This window comes from Mobula hypostoma, chromosome 9 (genome assembly GCF_963921235.1).
Source record: "Mobula hypostoma chromosome 9, sMobHyp1.1, whole genome shotgun sequence".
Classification (NCBI taxonomy): Eukaryota; Metazoa; Chordata; class Chondrichthyes; order Myliobatiformes; family Myliobatidae; genus Mobula; species Mobula hypostoma.
In genome coordinates this window covers 85,311,837-85,334,108 of record NC_086105.1, presented here as the reverse complement: position 1 = coordinate 85,334,108, position 22,272 = coordinate 85,311,837, and the positions used below count along the sequence as shown (strand labels likewise).

The 22,272-nt window shown below is 43.4% G+C and overlaps 1 protein-coding gene across 11 annotated transcripts in view; it reads right to left on the bottom strand.

The window, feature by feature from the left end:
* The window catches only part of LOC134351828 (rho GTPase-activating protein 17-like), a 183,849-nt gene that overhangs the window by 24,615 nt on the left and 136,962 nt on the right, over positions 1-22,272 (bottom strand). For 10 of the 11 annotated variants that reach the window (XM_063058580.1, XM_063058578.1, XM_063058579.1 and 7 more), the window contains 4 exons: positions 10,760-10,873; positions 9,476-9,567; positions 9,136-9,292; positions 6,253-6,483 (listed from right to left, as the gene is read on the bottom strand). In XM_063058580.1, the coding sequence (XP_062914650.1) occupies positions 6,253-6,483; positions 9,136-9,292; positions 9,476-9,567; positions 10,760-10,873 (594 nt within the window). The remainder of the gene's footprint in view (positions 1-6,252; positions 6,484-9,135; positions 9,293-9,475; positions 9,568-10,759; positions 10,874-22,272) is intronic. The other variant, XM_063058583.1, reaches the window with a different exon arrangement.

Here is a 22,272-nt window from a genome sequence, read left to right as displayed (position 1 = left end):
TCCTTATGCTGCGTGCATTTAAGTGTAACACCTTAAGACCAGTATTTGGTACTTTTCGCTTTGATTTCACTGCAACTCATCCCAATGGCTACAAATTTGCCCCATCACCCGCCTGTCTTTCCTGACATCTTTACTGCTCACTATCTTAGATTTATTTCTGTTTTCCCCTTCCTCCGCTCTGTCATTCCGGTTCCCATCCCCCTGCCAAATTAGTTTAAACCCTCCCCAACAGCTCTATTAAACTTTCCCGCCAGGATATTGGTCCCCTTCGGGTTCAGGTATAACATGTCCATTTTGAACAGGTCATACTTCCCCCAGAATTACCCAAGAATCTGAAGCCCTGCTCCCTGCACCAGTCTTTCAGCCATGCATTCATCTGCCTGATTCTACTATTCTTGCCCTCACTAGCACGTGGCACGGGTAGCAATCCCGAGATTACTACCCTGGAGGTCCTGCTTCTCAGCTTCCTTCCTAACTCCTGGAAATCTCTCTTCAGGACCTCCTCCTTTGTCCTATCTATGTCATTGGTACCAACATGAGGCTGCTCACCCTCCCCCTTCAGAATATTCTGGACCTGATCCGAGACATCCCGTACCCTGGCACCTGGGAGGCAACACACCATGCGGGTATCTCTATCAGACTCACAGAATCTCCTGTCTGTTCCCCTGACTATGGAATCCCCTATGACTACCGCATTCCTCTTCTCCCTCCTTCCCTCCTGCACAACAGCGCCAGGGTCAGTGCCAGAGACCCGGTCACCGTGGGCATCCCTTGTCAGGTCATCCCCCTCAACAGCATCTAGAACAAGATATTTGTTGCTGAAGGGGACAGCCACAGGTGTGCTCTCCACTGTCCGGGCATTTCCCTTCCCTCTCTTGATAGTGAACCAGTTTTCTGACCCCTGTAGCCTAGGGATGACTACCTCCCTGTAGCTCCTGTCTATCACCTCTTCACTTTCCCTGATAAGCAGTAGGTCATCAAGCTGCAGCTCCAGATCCCTAACATGGTCTCTGAGGAGGTGCATCTCGGTGCACCTGGCGCAGATGTGGCCATCAAGGAGGCTGGAGATCTCCCAGGATTCCCACATCTGACACCCTGAACAAAGCACTAACCCTGCAGGCATGCGATCTAATTCTACAGGAATAAAACAGGAAAAATAAGTCTACTCACCCACTTACCTCGCCAAACAGATGAACTTTTTAAACCGTTAGCTCGTACCATTAGCTGTATGATTCCTGCTGTTCCTGTCTCTCCGTGCCAATTCGCGAAAGGCGGGGGGGGGGGGGAGAAAAAAAGAGTTGGTACTTCGCACTCTGCTACCGTTCACTCTGCTGCCCGCTGTATAGGGTGGTCTCCTTTTTAAACTCCGCGCTGTCCTGTTACGTCACGCGCCTGCGCAGTCTCATCCTTCTTGCACTTAAAGAAGTTTTTTTAAAAAACTGCTTTCTTTCAGAATTCAGCTCCCACGCCGCTCTGTAGTCCCGATCCAAAAGAAAGCCATTGGTAGCAACCTTCTTTTTAAAACTCTCCGCGCTGTCCTGTTACGTCACGCGCCTGTGCAGTCTCATCCTTCTTGCACTCGAAGAAGATTTAAAAAAAAACTGCCTTCCTTCAGAATTCAGCTCCCACGCCGCTCTGCAGTTCCGATCCAAAAGAAAGCCATTGGTAGCAACCTTCCTTTTTAAACTCTCCGCGCTGTCCTCACTGTTCTTATTCCTCACTAGTAGCTTACCTCACCTCGAACAGTTATCGCCAAAGCCCCATTGAACCAAAGCCCTCTTACTCTGTCGCCTGCTCTATAAAGCTGACTTCTTTTACATCCTTCCCGCTGGTCTAACTCGCTGATGTCCACGCGCTTGCACAGTCATGCCTCGATCAAACCGCTGAAGAAAAAACTGTTCTTGTCTTTTGAATGCTGTAATTGAATCCATCTCTGGCACTTCACCTGGCAGCTTCTTCCATATACCTGCGACCCTTTGTGTGGATGGACCTGCCCCTTTAAATCTTTCCTCTCTCATCTTAAACATCTGCTTCCAAGTTGATGACTTCCCTACTCTTGGAAAAAAACTATCTACGCCTGTCAATTTTATGAACCTTTATAAAGTAACCTGTCATCCTCCAATGCTCCAGGGTATTCTGTAAAGTTCAAAGAATGAGGGGAATCAAAACAGAGCCTTGACAGGCTGGAGACAGAGATGATGTTTGCCCCGTCAAGTACAAGAGTCACATTTTAAGAATAAGATGTACATGCAAGATCGAGATGAAGTTCTGCTATTTCTGGCAGCTTTAGAACCTTATTGATTTCATACAATCTTTAATTTTTCAAGTCACTTTCAAATGAACAACTTTTCTTTTTGTACCTAAAAAACATATTGTCTTGAAACTAGTGCAATATTTCTTTTGGATGCTAACCATTGGTGCCTAGTAACACCTTTCAACGTATTCTCCCTGTCAGCCATAGACAACTCTCTGTTATATCTTCATGGTTTCACACAGAATGACGTCACTTTCCAGCCAAATGCAAAATCCTCTTATGGTCAGAATCTCCCAAAGCTCATCAATCAACCCCTTCTCATTGCACAAAATTAGATCCAAAATAGTTTTCTCTGCAGTCAGACAGTATATTGATTTTAGAAAATTATCTTGAACATACTCACTGAATTCATCTTCCTTATTACAGTAAGTTTCATTGCTTAACGTACATGTAGGTTACGGTTATCTTAATTCAGTGGGTGGTGAACCATTGGGATTCTCTGCCATGGCCATGTTTGGAAGCTCCGTGTGACCGTTCGTTTACAGATTACCGAATAAGGAAATCAAGATTGGTGTTGAGCTTCTTGAGTGCTGTTGAAGCTGTATTCATCCAGGAAAGTGGGGAGTGTTCTATTACACTTCTGCCTTGCAGATGGCAGAGGTCTGGGGTACTGGGGATGGGTCATTACAGCTTGGTAACCAGACTCTGACCTAACTCTTGCAGCTGCTGTATTTATATGAATGTTTCAACTCAGTTTCTGGTTAATGGTGACCCCAGGATATTGATGGTGGATGACTCTTTGGAGACAACAACATTCAATGATGATTAGACTCTGTCTGGTGAGAGATAGTAATTTCTCTGGCATTTTCTGTGCCAAGAACATCACCTGAATGTTCTCCAGATCTTGCTGCATGCTGACAATACCTGCTTCATTTTGTGAGAAGCTGCCAATGGAATTGAAATACTATTTAAAAAATACCCTCATTTTTGATTTCCCCACTGCTAGGCTTAACATCTCTCACTACAAGTCAGTTAACTATTGTCACTGTCCTATTTTGCAGCTCATCTGCTGAAAGGTTCCAATTCAAGTTAAGATTTAGTGCATAGCTGCAAACAAGAAAAACTGTAATCTAGGAAATGTCAAAATCAATTCCATTGGATTCGACATCACACTCTATTGAAACCCCAGAGCTTTCATCACCCGAGAGGCTGGTTCACCTTATTTCACCTCATATACTTGTCAGGTGTCAAGTCTGATTTTAACAATCGCATAATAAGTCAGATTAAACCTAAAGTTCAAAACCCTGTTTTGTTCGTAGATTTTTACGTAAAGGTATATACTACTACATAAACAAAATCGGAGCAAACTTGGTGATCAAGGAGCCAATTATTGTTATGATTTGAACAAAATGTACAAAATAGATCAAGAAAAAAGGTAATTAAATGTTAAGATGTTAGACGCGACAAAAACAGAGACAAATACTTTATCTAAAATTAAGACTTGGGAATTGAAACTAAATTTAGTGAAGTACATTTAAAACAGATCAGACAAGAAGCAGAGAGAAACAAGAGACTGCAGATGTTGGAACTGAAAGCAAATGATCAGCTGATCATGAAACTCAGCGGGTTCAGCAGCGTCTGTGGAGGCACAAGTGATACGCTATTTTGGAGGTTAAAACCCTATGTCAGGACTGGGGAGAGAAGACGAAAGATGGCCAGTACAATACATCCATTTTATAGAGGAGCTGAATTCCTAGAAAACTGTCCATATTGCAATTTTCCAGAATGCAAAGTCTTGACAAAAATTTCTTTTTCATTTTGTTTTAGTTAATTTTTTTCTTCAGATTTGAAAGAACTATTTTTATTGTGTAGCTTTATTTTTTTTAAAGCAACTATTTGTGAATTCCATGAATGTGAATTTCCATTCCCAAGATTACCATAATGAAGGGGTACATTGTATATGTTAGCACATCTGAAGTGTGGCTCTTTTCCCAAAAATATGGTTTCTTTTCTGCTGTAGTTGATGGGAGCTCTCATACTAATCTCTTCCATTTCTCCTACGGCAGTGACAAATTTCAACCCTCGCACCCATTCAGACAGAAAAGAAAGAAAAGTTCCTCTGGTCTTCACCTTTCACCTCACTGGTGTATCATCCTTTGACATTTCTGTTAGACATGATGTCCTCTCACCCTTCCCTTCAGCAGCAACTACTCTGTGACTCCTTGGTTCAGTATCCTTTCCCACTCACCACACCCTGTTCCTAGCACTTCTCTTGCAGTCAGAAGAGGTGTAACACCCACCCCTCACAACCAGTTATATGAGGCAGGCATTTACCTGCACACCCTCCAACATTGCCTCCTCAGTGTGGTGGGCCCTACATTAGTGAGACCAAGCACAAACAAGGTGACCATTTGTCAGAGCACCTGGACGCTGTCTGAATGACCATGTTGAGCTTATCATGAGCAGGTCATTTCAACTCCCCATCCAATTCCCACATCAACTTTTTTGCCGTTGGCCTTTTTCACTGCCACAATGTGGGGGGGGGGGGCACCCATGTTGTGGATGATGGTGAGGGGGGAATGGGTGTCTATCCTTTTTACCTGAGGTCTGTTGGTTAGGAAGTCCAACACCCAGCTGCACGGTGGGGTACTTAGACTGAGGAGAAAGGGTTTGTTCACCAAGGTCTGTGAGATAAGTGCTGAATGCTGAACTGAAATCCAGAAACAGTATTCTGACATCAGTGTCCTCCTTTTCTAGGTGCATCTGGATCCTCAACTTCCTCAATTCCCCAGTCAGCTCAGTTTGACAACATCTCCTCCACAATCACCATCAGCACAAGTGCAACACAAGACTGTGTGCTTAGCCCCCTAATCTACTCGCTTTATACTAAAGTGTGTGAGGCTAAACACAGCTCCAATGCCATATTTAAGAGACATCACTTTTGCTGGCCAAATTAAAGGTGGTGACAAAGCAACATATAGGAGGGAGATTGAAAATCTGATTGAATGGTGCCAGAACAACAACCTCTCCCTCAATGTCAGCAAGACCAAAGAGCTGATTATTGACTAGAGGAGGAGGAAATTGGAAGTCTATGAGCCAGTCCTCATCAGGGGATCAGAGGTGGAGAAGGTCAGCAACTTTAAATACCTTGGTGTTATCATTTCAGAGGATCTATCCTAGGCCCAGTACGCAAGTGCCATTATAAAGAAAGCACAGCATTGCCTCTACTTGCTTAAAAGTTTGTGGAGATTCAGAATGTCATCTAAAACTTTGACAAACTTCCATAAATGCACAGTGCAGAGTATACTACTGGTTGCATCATAACATCCTACAGAAACACCAATGCCCTTGAACAGAACAGCCTACAAAAGGTAGTGGACACTGCTCAGTCCACCACAGGCGAAATTCTCCCCACCATTGAGCACATCTACAAGAAGCACTGTCACAGGAAAGCAGCATCCATCATCAAGGACCCCCAGGACCCACACCAAGTTCAGGAACAGTTTTATCCCCTAAACATCAGGCTCTTGAACCAGAGGGGATAACTTCACTCACTCCAATTCTGAACTGTTCCCACAACCCATTGACTCACTTTCAAGGACTCTTCATCTCATGTTCTCAATATTTATTGCTTGCTTGCTTGTTTGTTTGTTTGTTTATTTATTTATTAATTATTTTTGTATTTGCACAATTGTTGCCTTTTGCACATTGGTTGTTTGATTCTCTCGTGTGCAATTTTTTCCATTTATTCTATTGTATGCCTTTGTATTTACTGTGAATGCCCACAAGAAAATCAATTACATGCATGTATTTTGATAATAAATCTACTTTGAAGTATTTTGTATGCTCTTTCAGAAATAGTGTTTATTTTACTGCTTCTGATAGGTTCTCAATTTCGCCTAAGTATCTATCTGATTATTTAATGAGAATTGTCTTTTAAAGCGGGTGAGTTGAAGGTTCCAGATTTGAATAATTCTTTGCAAGTTACAGTTTCTTACCTGGTTTCATCAGTTTCCTGGAAGTGAGGCTCTGTCACCCTAGCAGCAAGAGGCAACACAGTAGCTGGACAGGGGCCAGGGCTCACACCTGACTGCTGCTGCTCACTCATAAGTACAGCCTCAGTGGGAGGGGGAGGTGGAGGTGGCTGTACAGTTGGGGACGTGTGCTTCCTAGTCAGAGTGCCAGATCTGCGAGGATTCAACTGACTCTCAATAATCTTTACACCAAAGCTACAGAGGGAAGAAAAAATGAACAGAGTCCATGCAGATCACAGGTAACATACAGATCACAGGTAAACTGTAACAATAAGCAAAACATCAAGTGGGGAAGAATGCACAACAAAATGAAAGCTGGAGCTCACACAGATGCATAAATGTAAGACAGTTCTTAGTCATGACCAAAAGGTGCACAAGTTAATCCATGCAGTCCACAAACTGGATGCTTTGACTCGAGCATGACGACCTCAAACATAGCACAGGCACAAAAAGCGTGTGGAAAATCACCAGGGTTTCAAATAAGTAAAATTTGCAGACTGTCCTTCCTAACCAGGATGGATTCAATAGAGACGAGAAAATCTGCAGATGGTGGAAATCCAAGCAACACACACAAAATGTTGGAGGAACTCAGCAGGCCAGGCAGCATCTATGAAAAAGAGTATAGACGTTTTGGGCTGAGACCCTTCATCAGGACTGGAAATAAAGATGTGAAGTTAGAGCAAGAAGTTTGGGAGAGGGGAAGAAGAAGTACAAGGTGGTAGGTGATAGGTAAAACCAGGAAAGGCGGAAGGGTAAAGTAAAGAGCTGGGAAATTGATCGGTGAAAGAGATACAGGGCTGGGGAAAGGGGGATCTGACAGGAGAGGACAGAAGACCATGGAAGAAAGGGAAGGAGGAGAAGCACCAGAGGAAGGTGATGGGCAGGTAAGGAGGTAAGAGAGAGAAATAGGAGTGGGAAATGGTGAGGTGGTGAGGGATGTGGGGTGGTGGAGGGAATGATTCCCAGTAGTTTGAGAGATTGACGGAATATAAGGTGTTGCTTACTCAGGTCGTCTGGGTAGCCTCCAACCTGATGGCATGAACATTGATTTCTCCAACTTCTCATAATTACTCCCTCTTCAGCATTCCTATTTCCCTCTCTTATCAGATTCCCCCTTCTCCAGCCCTTTGTCTCTTCCACTTATTAGCTTCCCAGCTCCTTACTTCACCACCCCTCTTCCTGTTTCACCTATCACCTACCACTTTGTACTTCTTCCTCCCCTCCCCCACCTTCTTATCTTTATTTCCAGTCCTGATGAAGGGCCTCGGCCCAAAACATCCACTGTGTACTCTAACTGCCTGCCTACTGAGTTCCTCCAGCATTTTATATGGATCTAATATAGCATGAGAAGGAAACAAGTTACACTGTATATTAACTACTGCAAGGTTTGATTCCCTGGGAAGCATTGTACATATCTTCTGTACTTTCAAGATAACTATGGTCATTCATATAGTATTACTGGGGACTCAAAAGCATGCACTTTGGCCTGCTGGCTGCATGTTTAAGGTCTGGTGGCCTACAAATTTCAAAACAAATTGTATTTGCTATTAGCTACAGAGCTGGGAGATATTCTGCAAAACAGTTAAAAGTAGGGACAACTCAAATTTTAATACCTTGATACCTTCTTTATACTGCAAAGAGGCGAGTTGTTTTGGGTCGGTGAGGAGCACATAGAGAACAATTATTATCTGCTTTAAAACAACTTTATTCAATCATTTGTTGGCGAAATTACTCAAAGTTGATTACAGTTGAAACAATTCTCCAGTTTTATCTGATGGGAGTCACTAGACTATGCACAGAGCACTTGCAGTGGTATCTTAATGAATACTTTCTGCAAATACAACAGTGATGGTGGCAAAGTTTTCACAAACCCTTTGCAAGTTGCAGAAGAGCATTTATTTCCTTGTCAATACTCAATAGCAGTGCCTGCATTTCTCACAACTCAGTGAAGGCTGTGACACAAAGAAAGCCACTCATCACCATACAGTATAATTTAAGCATTCACATCATACTGAAAAATATTTATAGAAATCAAGACTTCCTGATTCATTGCTTAGTTTTCTGTATAAACAACAGAAAAACACTTCACGTAAACATATGCACCTTCCCTATAATTTCTGTGATAATGCTTTATAAAAATATTAAAATACAAATCCATTGGAAAGTGGTGAAAAATTATTTTGAAAAAACCTACGCCATTCCTGTAAACAGACCTTACAAAAATCCTGAGTTAAATAATTTAAAATTTTCACAAAAAATGCACTAAAATAAATGTTATTCTGGTTCTGTTCAATATCCACAGGATTCTATGAACTTAGCATACTGTGTATTTGAAACAAACATATGCAAGCTGTTCTGAGAATCAGCAGGTTTTTTTTATTGTGGTCAGTTTTAGCTGAACTGAATTGCAGTGTGTGGACAGTAAACATTTTATTGCCTGCTTCCTTAGATTCTGCATATATCAAAGTATATAAATATGCATCAAATGACAGTTGCATTTGTCAAACTCAACTGAGATTTTAGCACCAAATCCAGTTCATGACTGACTGCACTAATGGAGACAGTCAGTAACGGACTGGAATATGTGCACAAAAAAACATTGAATCATTCAATCAGAACTTTAAATCAAGACTTGTAGCCTGCAGAAGGGAACTGAAAAATGCCATTGCACTATTCTGAGAAAAGCTGGAGATGCCCTCTGTGCACCAAGGTATCTTTATTCATTTGATTTTTGTGGACATATATGCGAACAGACTGCTGACTGGAAATGATTGCCGCTTCAATGAAAAGGATTATGATGCTGTTATATGTTGCTACATAAACTTGTATTCCTTTACATGAACGTACCTGTCTCTTTTTGATACATCTTCAACAGCTGTCACACTGACAGGTCTCTTTCTCTCCAGTGTGGAACTATCACAGTCACTAACAAACACAGGCACATTATTAAGGTGATTGTAAGGAGTCATTGGTGTAAACATGCCTGATACATTGAAGTCCAAATCTATTACAAACAAGAAAAATATGATTATTTTCCATGGAATTTGGCAAAAACTTCCAAATGTAAAGCAATGCAATGGTGTCAAGAATTAATGTGATAGCAAAGAGAGCTAAGCCACAAGTTACATAATTGATACATCGAATGATAAACTAACCAATCTGAAAGATAACACCAAGCTGTACTTACCATCTGGGAAGAACCAGTCAGCATGCTGGATAATTGGCTCAATGATCGTAACCATGTGGACTGAAGTTGCAGCAGCTAGGTCCGCAAGCATCCTTAAAAGGTGAGAAAACATAACATTTGACAGATGCTCTTAATCATACACTTCATTCACAGTGCTTACCCAAAACTGGGCAGTGCCACAAATACTTTCATAGCAAATTTCAAATGTGAAATTCTTTTGTGGGGTGCAAACCAGAAATTCAGAAATATACAGAACATAAATTGAGTGGGATTTGTAATTTCCACAAAAAAAGTAAGTTACTATATTTACTTTTTTTCTGCAGCTTCAAAGCTTAAGCATTAAAACATCAACCAGTTTTGACAAGTTGTATCTTACTGAAGGAGCTGTGCTATCAATATTGAATATGTCAATGCAGCATTTCCAATTGAAGCAAAGTAAATTACATGAAAAGGCAGGATTGCTGCATGTCTATCCATGCTCGACCTCAGCTGTACGAGTTTCTACCTATGCCCATGTAAGCACTGTGTTTAAGCAATATTTCTGATGTAACAACAGGAAGCTCCATAGCAAGGTGGTATTAAGTCTGTACAGATGACTAGGTAAGCACCGTGTTTGTCTCGTACCTACTCGTATTTCTGATATACCAGCAGGAAGCTCCACACCATGGTGATATTAAGTCTGTACAGATGACTTGAAGATCGTACCGCTCTTGCCTTAAATGCAAGTGATGAAAAACAGGGCAGATACTCCCCTGATCACATGGTCAAGGCAAAATGCCGCTAAGCATATGGATCCAAAAATTCACACGTCAGACCCAACTTGTGGTTATCTCAGTTGAAGTGAGAAGAATAAGTCTAAACTTCAATTTCATTCCCTTTAAGAAAAAGAGTTAATTCTTCCTACTTCTGAGTGTTCTTTATAGTGGTGTATATGTGCAGATGAGATCTGGCCACAACTGAACACTCTCTAGGCTTACATACGAAGAAGACTATTGGGCAAAATCAGCCACCAATGCCCATGGAAGGAACTGATGAAGGGGCCTGGAGCTCAAACATTAACCTTTTTTTTAATAGATGCTGCCTAATCTACTGAGCATTTCTAGCATTCTCTGTTGAACAAAGTGAGCTTCATCAACATAGCCATGAATGTCTGTAATTTTGTTTTCCAGGATTCCACAAGTTTTGCTCTCAAGTTTTCCAAGGAAACTGGTTTTGTTTTTGGTTGCATTAGCCCAACATAGAGAAGCAGTTAGCACCTCACTATAAAAGCAGCAACGTACTTACCCTTCGTTCTTAGCCCATAGTAGGTTAGGTCCCAGCACAATCGCGATGTTGCTGGGAGTCATTTTGTTCATTTCACTATATTGCGCAAGTTTCGAGAGAAACTTTATAAGATACCTGTTCAAAGATAACAACTCTAATTATAATTCTGGAAACATTTTGCACTGAATGTTACAGTTTGCTAACTCAGACATTCTCTTCAACTTAGATATATCACAACAAGTTTTACATTTTACAAAGGAAGGCTCTGGTTCCTCTTTCATTTCCTGGCATTTATTGATCGCAGCCAAAGTAATCAAATTGAGTCTCCTAAAATTGACAGCATTCAACCAGCAGCTGCTACAGGATCCAAAAGAGAGTCCACATCTTCTAAGCTACTTGCTGCAAGATGGGCAGTTTCTGGAGGGAATCAGAGCATCTCAGACCCTGTATCCATACAAGGCCCTTTCCAGAACTGCACAGAGCATGCAAGCAATTCATATACATACAGAGGATACAATATCATCAGGATAATTTCAGATGCAATACAATACCCTCTATAAAACTGTCCAGGAACTTCAAGAGAAAATCAAGTAGAAGGAAAATAAAATAACTAGCTCTTTCTCCTGGATGAGTATAATAGAACAACTTTGGCAATATAACTAAATTTCATGCTATTTATTTTACTGAACAAAAGAATATGGGATTGATGTCCAGACGCTCCTGTAGTGATCATTTTACTCATATTTCAACAGGAATTGCACTGTATAACTAACCTTAATGCTACTATTTAGTTCAATGGAAACAGCACAGAAATAGGTCCTTTGGCCCACCAAGTCCACACCAAGCACCTGTCAAAACTAATCCCAGTTTATTCTTCTCACATTCCCATCAGCTCCCTCTGCATTCTACCACTCACCGGGACATTAGGGGCAACTTACAGTGATCATTAACCTATAGACATGAGGACAAGTTCATTCACCTCTTCAACTCAGTTTAAGTGAATCTGAATTTTAAATATGTGGGCTGAAGACACGCGACCACCACCCCACCAAGTCAGACAGTCAAGGCTCCCAGCCCCAATCACATTTGTCACTGATCAGTGTAAGCAGAACAAGTGCTACACATGCCCTTACACTTCCTCCCTTACCACCATTCAGGGACGTGACTCCCTTGTCCATTCGTCCCCCCCATCCCTCCCCACTGATCTCCCTCCTGGCACTTATCCGTGTAAGCGGAACAAGTGCTACACATGCCCTTACACTTCCTCCCTTACCACCATTCAGGGCCCCAAACAGTCCTTCCAGGTGAGGCAACACTTCACCTGTGATACACATAAAAGTTGCTGGTGAACGCAGCAGGCCAGGCAGCATCTCTAGGAAGAGGTGCAGTCGACGTTTCAGGCCGAGACCCTTCGTCAGGACTAACTGAAGGAAGAGTGAGTAAGGGATTTGAAAGTTGGAGGGGGAGGGGGAGATCCAAAATGATAGGAGAAGACAGGAGGGGGAGGGATGGAGCCAAGAGCTGGACAGGTGATTGGCAAAAGGGATACGAGAGGATCATGGGACAGGAGGTCTGGGAAGAAAGACAAGGGGGGGGGAACCAGAGGATGGGCAAGGGGTATATTCAGAGGGACAGAGGGAGAAAAAAGAGAGTGAGAGAAAGAATGTGTGTATAAAAATAAGTAACAGATGGGGTACGAGGGGGAGGTGGGGCATTAGCGGAAGTGAGAGAAGTCGATGTTCATGCCATCAGGTTGGAGGCTACCCAGACGGAATATAAGGTGTTGTTCCTCCAACCTGAGTGTGGCTTCACCTTTACAGTAGAGGAGTAGTATCTGTGTAAGCGGAACAAGTGCTACACATGCCCTTACACTTCCTCCCTTACCACCATTCAGGGCCCCAAACAGTCCTCCCAGGTGAGGCAACACTTCACCTGTGAGTCGGCTGGGGTGATATACTGCGTCCGGTGCTCCCAGTGTGGCCTTTTATATATTGGCGAGACCTGACGCAGACTGGGAGACCGCTTTACTGAACACCTACGCTCTGTCCGCCAGAGAAAGCAGGATCTCCCAGTGGCCACACATTTTAATTCCACATCCCATTCCCATTCTGACATGTCTATCCATGGCCTCCTTTACTGTAAAGATGAAGCCACACTCAGGTTGGAGGAACAACTCCTTATATTCTGTCTGGGCAGCCTCCAACCTGATGGCATGAACATTGACTTCTCCAACTTCCCCACCTCCCCCTCGTACCTCATCTGTTACTTATTTTTATACACACATTCTTTCTCTCACTCTCCTTTTTCTCCCTCTGTCCCTCTGAATATACCCCTTGCCCATCCTCTGGGTCTCCCCCCCCCCTTGTCTTTCTTCCCAGACCTCCTGTCCCATGATCCTCTCGTATCCCCTTTTGCCTATCACCTGTCCAGCTCTTGGCTCCATCCCTCCCCCTCCTATCTTCTCCTATCATTTTGGGTCTCCCCCTCCCCCTCCAACTTTCAAATCCCTTACTCACTCTTCCTTCAGTTAGTCCTGATGAAGGGTCTCGGCCTGAAACGTCGACTGCACCTCTTCCTAGAGATGCTGCCTGGCCTGCTGCGTTCACCAGCAACTTTTATGTGTGTTGCTTGAATTTTCAGCATCTGCAGAATTCCTGTTGTTTGTCACTGATCTTTCCTGACCCCTTTTGCTCTCAAACCCAGGCACAAACCAATCTAGAGTTAAAAATAACTATGCCACAAGAGTGGGAAGCATTGTCAACTTGAACCAACAGATGGAACCTGCCACATTCTAGGATTGTTAATGGTACATGACCTTCTCTGAGAACGTTAAGAAAACATAATTATAGGAATGAACCAGCACACGATAAGGGATAGTAATGGTCTGTAACACTGTTTCACCTTCACAATGTAGCATCCAAGATTGGCAAGTTCACTTGCTTTACTATGTCAAAAGGCCAGAGGCTTAGTTAATTTGACATCCTCTAGACCTAGACTCACCCTCTAGACCTCTTAGAGGAAAGAAAGAAAAAAAATGGATCTACTCCAGGACTTCTGCAATGTCCTTCAGTAGCCAGGTGAGCTGGCTTTCCCATGGTAATAAGCAATAACTAGAAGCCCTGCTTAAGAAGTAAAAATATTCAAGTGGTGAGGTGTGGTCTTGAGACCCTCATGAGGAGTGAGGTTACACAAACAGTCCCATACTCTCTCTATTGGACTGGTTCAGTGCTAGGATGCTACACAACTGAAGTGGGAAGTGGAAGTGATTGTGTCTAATTATTATTAGAGCAGAATTAGCCTATTTGTCCCATCGAGTCTGCTTCACCATTCAACCACGGTTGATTTATTATCCCTCTTCATCCCATTCACCAGGCTTCTCACCATAATCTTTGATGCACTGACTCAGCAAGAACCTATCGACCTCTGCTTTAAATATGCCAAATGGCTTGGCCTCCGCAGCTATGAAAATTAATTCTACAGATTCACCATCCTGTGACTAAAGAATTCCTCCTCATCTGTTCTAAATTGACATCCTCTAGACCTCTCCACACCCACTCTATCTATTTGATAGGTTTCAGTAAATTCTCCCCCATTCTTATAAACTCCAGTGAATGCAGGCCCAGAGCCATCAAATGCTCCTCATAGGTTAACTCCATCATTCCAAAAATCATTCTTGTGAACCTCCTCTGGATCCTCTATATGCCTGCACTACTTTTCTCAGACAACGGGCCCAAAACCGCTCAAAATACTCCGTGTGGTCTGACCAATGCCTTACAAAGTCACAGCATTACATCCTTGCCCTTATGCTCTAGACCTCTTGAAATGAATGCTAACATTGCATTTGCCACCAACTCAACCTGCAAGTTAACCTTTCGGGATTCCTGCACAAGGACTCTCAATTGTCTTTGCACCTCTGATTTTTGGATTTTCTTCCTGTTTTGAAACCGTCTGCACCTTTATTCCTTCTACCAAAGTGCATGGCCATACACTTCCCAACAGTATATTCCATCAGCCACTTCTCTGCCCATTCTCCCAATCTGTCCAAGTCCTCTGGAGATTCCCCTGCTTCCTGAACACCACCTACCCCTCCAACTATCTTCATATCATCCGCTATCTTGGCCACAAAGCCAATCATTCCATCATCCAAATCACTGGACCATAAGACGTAGCAGCAGAATTCAGCTATTCAGCCCATTGAACCTACTCCTCCACCATGGCTGATTCCAGATCCCATTCAACCCCACACACCTGCCTTCTCACCATATTCCTTCATGCACTGCCACAGGCCTGAATGACTTCTGCCCAGTTGCACTCACCCCCATCATTGCAAAGTGCTTTGAGAGACTGGTTCTATCACATCTGAAATCCTGTCTACCCACTACCCTGGAACCCATCAATATGCCTATCGCACCAACAGGTCAGCAGAGGATGCCATCTCCACGGCACTTCACTCTGCCATGACCCACCTGAACATCCCCAACTCTTACGTCAGAATGCTGTTCATTGACTTTAGTTCAGCATTCAATACAGTGATCCCCTCCAAGCTGATCGCCAAACTTCGTATCAGCTCATCCCTCTGCAATTGGACCTTGGACTTTCTGACTAACAGACCCCAATCAGTTAAGTTAGTCAACCTCAAACAACGGGAATTCTGCAGATGCTGGAATTTCAAGCAACACACATAAAAGTTGCTGGTGAACGCAGCAGGCCAGGCAGCATCTCTAGGAAGAGGTGCAGTCGACATTTCAGGCCGAGACCCTTCGAAGGTCTCAGCCTAAAACGTCGACTGCACCTCTTCCTAGAGATGCTGCCTGGCCTGCTGCGTTCAGCAGCAACTTTTATGTGTGTTAATTAGACAACCTCTCCTCCTCCATTCTCACCCTGAACACTAGCGTGCCTTAAGGCTGTGTGCTGAGCCCTCTTCTGTACTCCCTTTTCACCTATGACTGCATTCTTGTACCTGGTTCTAACTTCATGATCAAGTTCACAGACAACACCATGGTGGTTGGCCTGATCAAAGGGGATGATGGCCTACAGGGATGAGGTCCAGCACCTGGCTGCGTGGTGTGCCGACAACCATCTGGTCTTTAACACCCAGAAGACCAAGGAGATCATTGTGGACTTCAGGCATGCTAGGTGTCACACTCACGTCCCCATCTACATCAACGGAGCTGTAGTGGAGCGTGTATCAAGCTTCAAGTTCCTTGGTGTCCACAATTCTGAGGATCTCACCTGGTCCCTGAACTCCTCCATCCTGATCAAAAAGGCACAACAGCACCTTTATTTCCTGCGGAGCATCAAGAAAGCTCACCTCTTTCCCAGGATACTGACGGACTTTTACCGCTATACCATTGAGAGCATACTCATCAACTGCATCTCAGTGTGGTATGGAAATTGTCCTGTATCGGACCGCAAAGCACTCCAGCATGTGGTGAAAACTGCCCAGCGGATTATCGGCACCCAATTGCCCACCATTGAGAATATCTACCATAAACGCTACCTGGGCAGGGCGAAAAGCATTATCAAGGATGCATCTCACCCTAACCATGGACTTTTTACTCTCCTCCCATCAGGTAGGTGCTACAGGAGCCTCCGCTCCTACACCAGCAGGCACAGGCACTTCTTCACTCAGGCTGTGACCCTGCTGAACCTCACATCACAGCACTAAGCAGAATTGCACCCATATTGTACTCTCTCAGCAATTTTATATGTGTGCTGTAGCACTTACTTTTTATTCGCAGTTATTTTGTAAATAACACTATTCTTTGCATTTCTGGTTAGATGCTAACTGCATTTCATTGGGTTTGTATCTGTACTCGGCACAATTACAATAAAGTTGAATCTAATCTAATCAGGAAACTATCAATATTCGCCTTAACTATAACCATGGACTTTGCTTTCACTGCAGTCTGTGGCAGCGCATTCCACATATTCACTACTCTCTAGCCAAAAAAATTAACTCCTTAAATCTGTTCTACAAGGTCGCCCATCAATTTTGAGGCTGTGCCCTCTAGTCCTGAACACCCCCACCATAGGAAACATCCTCTCCACATTCACCCCATCTAGACCTTTCAACACTTGGTAGGTTTCAATGAGATTCCCCTGCATTTTTCTAAATTCCAGGGAGTACAGGCCCAAAACTGCAAAAAACTCTTCATATATTAACCCTTTCATGTCTGGAATCATCCCCGTCAACCTCCCTTTGATTCGCTTCAATGAAAACACATCCTTTCTGAGATATGGGGCCCAAAACTGTTAACAGTACTCTAAATGCAGCCTGACTAGTGTCTTATAAAGCTCAGCATTAACTCCTTGCTTTTATATTCTATTCCCCTTGAAATAAATGCCAACATTGCATTTGCCTTCTTTACTACAGACTCAACCTTTAAATTAATCTTCTGGGAGTCTTGCATGAGAACTCCTAAGTCTCTCTGCATCTCTGATGTTCGAACCTTCTCTCCATTTAGATAATAGTCCGCACTATTGTTCCTTTTATCAAAATGCATTATCATACATTTCCCAATACTGTATTCCAGCTGCCACTTTTTTGCCCATTCTTCCAATTTGTCTAAGTCCTGTTGCAATCGCATTGCTTCCTCGGCATTACCTACCCCTCTACCTATCTTCATGACAAGCATTGTGAAAAGTAGCGGTCCCAATACTGACCCCTGAGGACAACCACTAGTCACTGGCAGCCAACTAGGAAAGGCCCTTTTATTACCACTTGCTGCCTCCTGCCTGTCAGCCATTCATCTATCCATACCAGTACCTTTCCTGTAACACCACAGAATTTTATCTTGTTAAGTAGCTTCATATGTGGTACCTTATCAAATGCCTCCTGAAAATTCAAGTACATGACATCCACTGCCTTTCCTTTTACCACCCTGCTTGTTACTTCCTCAAAGAACTCTACTAGATTTGTCGGGTAAGATTTTCCTTTACAGAAACCAAGGTGACTTTGTCTTATCATTAGTCCTCAACTACCCCGAATCCTCATCCTTAATAATAGATTCCAACATTTTCCCAATTACTGAGGTTAGGCTAATTTCATTTCTTTTGTCTTCCTCCCTTCTTAAAGAGTGGAGTGACATTTGAAATCTTCCTTCGGGACCATGTCAGAATCAAGTGATTCTTAAAAGATCATGATCCATTAGCTCTTCAGCAACCGCTCTCAGGACTCTGGGATGTAGTCCATCTGGTCAAGGTGATTTACCCACCTTAAGACCTTTGAGTTTGCCCAGCACTTCTTCCTTTGTAATATCAATGGCACTCACTCTTGCTCCCTGACACGCCCAAACATTTGGCACACTGCTAGTGTCTTCCACAGTGAAGACTGATGCAAAGTACCCATTAAGTTCATCTGCCATTTCTTTGTCCTCCGTTACTACCTCACCAGCATCATTTTCCAGTGGTCTAATATCAACTCTCACCTCCCTTTTACTCTTTATATAACTGAAAAAACTTCTAGTATCCTGCTAAATGTTATTAGCTAGTTTGCCCTTATATTTTATCTTTTGCCTTATAGCTTTTTTAGTTCCTTTTGTTGAATTTTAAAAGCTTCCAAATCATCCAACTTCCCACTCACTTTTGCTACCTTTAAAAGCCCTTTCCTTGGCTTTTATGCAGTCCTTAGTTTCCCATGTCAGGCACAGTTACCTACCCCACCATTTGAGATCTTCTTTCTCTGTGGGATATATCTATTCTGCGCCTTATGAGCTATTCCCAGAAACTTCAGCAATCTTTGCTCTACCATCATACCCACCAGCATCCACCCCCAATCCACCTGGGCAAGCACCTCTCTCATGCCTCTGTAATTCCCTTTATTCCACTGTAATACTGTTACGTGTGACTTATGTTTCTCTCTCTCAAATTGCAGTATGAAATCAATCATATTATAATCACTGCCTGCTCGGGGTTCCTTTACGTTAAGCTCCCTAAAAAGATATGGGTTATTTCACATCACCCAATCTAAGACAGCCTTTCCCTGAGTAGCTGCTCTAAAAAGTCATCTCGTAGGCATTTAAGCTGCTCTAAAAAGCCACCTCGTAGGCATTCAACAAATTCCCTCTCTTGACATCTGAGACATATACCATGAAAAGAGATCCCAACATCACTAGTCACTTGCAAGCAACCAGAAAAGGCCTCCTTTATTCCCACACTGACTCCTACCAGTCAGCCAATCTTCTATCCATGCTAGTATCTTTCCTGTAATACCATGGGCTCATGTTGTTAAGCAGGCTCATGTGCAGCACCTTGTCAAAAGCCTTTTGAAAAGATAAGTAAACAATATCCACTGACAACACACACAAAATGCTGGTGGAACGCAGCAGGCCAGGCAGCATCTATAGGAAGAGGTACAGTCGATGTTTCGGGCCGAGATCCTTTGTCAGGACTAACTGAAAGAAGAGATAGTAAGAGATTTGAAAGTGGGAGGGGGAGGGGAAGATCAAAAATGATAGGAGAAGACAGGAGGGGGAGGGATAGAGCTATGAGCTGGAAAGTTGATTGGCAAAAGGGACACAAGGCTGGAGAAGGGGGAGGATCATGGGACGGGAGGCCTAGGGAGAAAGAAAGGCGGAGGGGAGCATCAGAGGAAGATATAGTGAGGGGGACAGAGGGAGAAAAAAGAGAGAGAAGGCAGGGGGGAGATAAATAAATAAACAAATAAGGGATGGGGCATGAACAGAAGTTAGAGAAGTCAATGTTCATGCCATCAGGTTGGAGGCTACCCAGATGGAATATAAGGTGTTGTTCCTCCAACCTGAGTGTGGCTTCATCTTGAGAGTAGAGGAGGCCATGGATGGACATATCAGAATGGAAGTGGGACGTGGAATTAAAATGGGTGGCCACTGGGAGATCCTGCTTTCTCTGGTGGACAGAGCGTAGGTGTTCAGCGAAATAGTCTCCCAGTCTGCGTTGGGTCTTGCCAATATATAGAAGGCCACACCGGATGCAGTATATCACACCAGCTGACTCACAGGTAAAGTGTCATCTCACCTGGAAGGACTGTCTGGGGCCCTGAATGGTGGTGAGGGAGGAAGTGTAAGGGATGTGTAGCACTTGTTCCGCTTACAATGATAAGTACCGGGAGGGAGATTGGTGGGAAGAGATGGGAGGGCAGGGGCCAATGGACAAGGGAATCGCAGAAAGAGGGGGGAAGGGGAAGATGTGCTTGGTGATGCGATCCCGTTGGAGGTGGCCGAAGTTACGGAGAATTATATGTTGGACCCGGAGGCTGGTGGGGTGGTAGGTGAGGACAAGGGGAACACCCTATCCCTAGTGGGGTGGCGGGAGGATGGGGTGAGAGCAGATGTGCATGAAATGGGAGAGATGAGCAGATGTGCATGGCTCTCCCAGTGGCCACACGTCTTCAGCCCACGTCCCATTCCTATTCTGATATGTCCATCCATGCCTCCTCTACTGTCAAGATGAAGCCACACTCATCAAATAGACCTTGGTCTATTTATCATGTGTCTCGAAGTACCCAGAAACCTCATCCATAATAAAGGACTCTGACATCTTCCCAGCCACTGAGGTCAGGCTAACTGGCATATAATTTCCTTTCTTCTGCCTCCCTCCCTTCCTAAAGAGTAGAATGACATTTGCAATTCTTCATTCCTCTAGAGCCATTCCAGAATTCACTGATTCTTGAAAGACTAATACTAATGCTTTTACAATCTCTTCAGTGACCTCTTGCAGAACCTTGGGGTGTAGTCTATCTGATCCAGGTGACTCATCTACCTTCAGACCCTTCAGCTTCTCAAGCACCTTGTTCCTAGTGATGGCAACTTCACGCACTTCTGCCTTCTGACTCTCAAATTAACCATATAATAACCTTATAACAATTAGAGCACGGAAACAGGCCATCTCGGCCCTTCAAGTCTGTGCCAAACTCCTACTCTCACCTAGTCCCACCGACCTGCACTCGGTCCATAACCCTCCATTCCCTTACTGTCCATATATCTATCCAATTTAACTTTAAACGTCAACATCGAACCTGTCTCAACCACTTCTGCTGGAAGCACGTTCCACACAGCTACCACTCTGAGTAAAAAAGATCCCCCTCATGTTACCCCTAAACTTTTCCCCTTTAACTCTCAACTCATGTCCTCTTGTTTGAATCTCCCCTACTCTCAATGGAAAAAGCCTATCCACGTCAATTCTATCAATTCCTCTCATAATTTTAAACACCTCTATCAAGTCCCCTCTCAACCTTCTACGCTCCAAAGAATAAAGACCCAACTTGTTCAACCTTTCTCTGTAACTTAGGAAATGAAACCCAGGTAACATATTAGTAAACCTCCTCTGTACTCTCTCAATTTTATTGACATCTTTCCTATAATTCGGTGACCAGAACTGTACACAATACTCCAAATTTGGCCTTACCAATGCCTTGTACAATTTCAACATTACATCCCAACTCCTAAACTCAATGCTTTGATTAATAAAGGCCAGCATACCAAATGCTTTCTTCACCACCCTATCCACGTGAGATTCCATCTTCAGGGAACTATGCACCATTATTCCTAGATCCCTCTGTTCTACAGCATTCTTCAATGCCCTGCCATTTACTATGTATGTCCTATTTTGATTAGTCCTACCAAAATGTAGCACCTCACATTTCTCAGCATTAAACTCCATCTGCCATCTTTCAGCCCACTCTTCTAACTGGCCTAAATCTCTCTGCAGGCTTTGAAAACCTACTTCATTATCCACAACGCCACCTATCTTAGTATCATCTGCATACTTACTAATCCAACTTACTACCCCATCATCCAGATCGTTAATATATATGATAAATAACATTGGACCCAGTACAGATCCCTGAGGCACACTGCTACACACCGTCCTCCAATCTGACACACAGTTATCCACCACTACTCTCTGGCGTCTCCCATCCAGCCACTGCTGAATCCATTTTTTTACTACTTCGATATTAATGTCCAATGATTGAACCTTCCTAACTAACCTTCCATGTGGAATCCTGTCAAAGGCCTTACTGAAGTCCATATAGACAACATCCACCACTTTACCCTCGTCAACTTTCCTAGTAACCTCATGAAAAAATTCAATAAGATTTGTCAAACATGACCTTCCACGCACAAATCCATGTTGACTGTTCCTAATCAGACCCTGTCTATCCAGATAATTATATATACTATCTCTAAGAATACTTTCCATCAATTTACCCACCACTGATGTCAAACTCACAGGCCGATAATTGCTAGGTTTACTCTTAGAACCCTTTTTAAACAATGGAACCACATGAGCAATACGCCAATCCTCTGGCACCATCCCCGTTTCTAATGACATTTGAAATATTTCTGTCAGAGCCCCTGCTATTTCCACACTAACTTCCCTCAAGATCCTAGGGAATATTTTGTCCGGACCCAGAGACTTATCCACTTTATATCCTTAAAAGCGCCAGTACTTCCTCTTCTTTAATCGTCATACTTTCCATAACTATCCTTCTTGTTTCCTTTACCTTACACAATTCAATATCCTTCTCCTTAGTGAATACCGAAGAAAAGAAA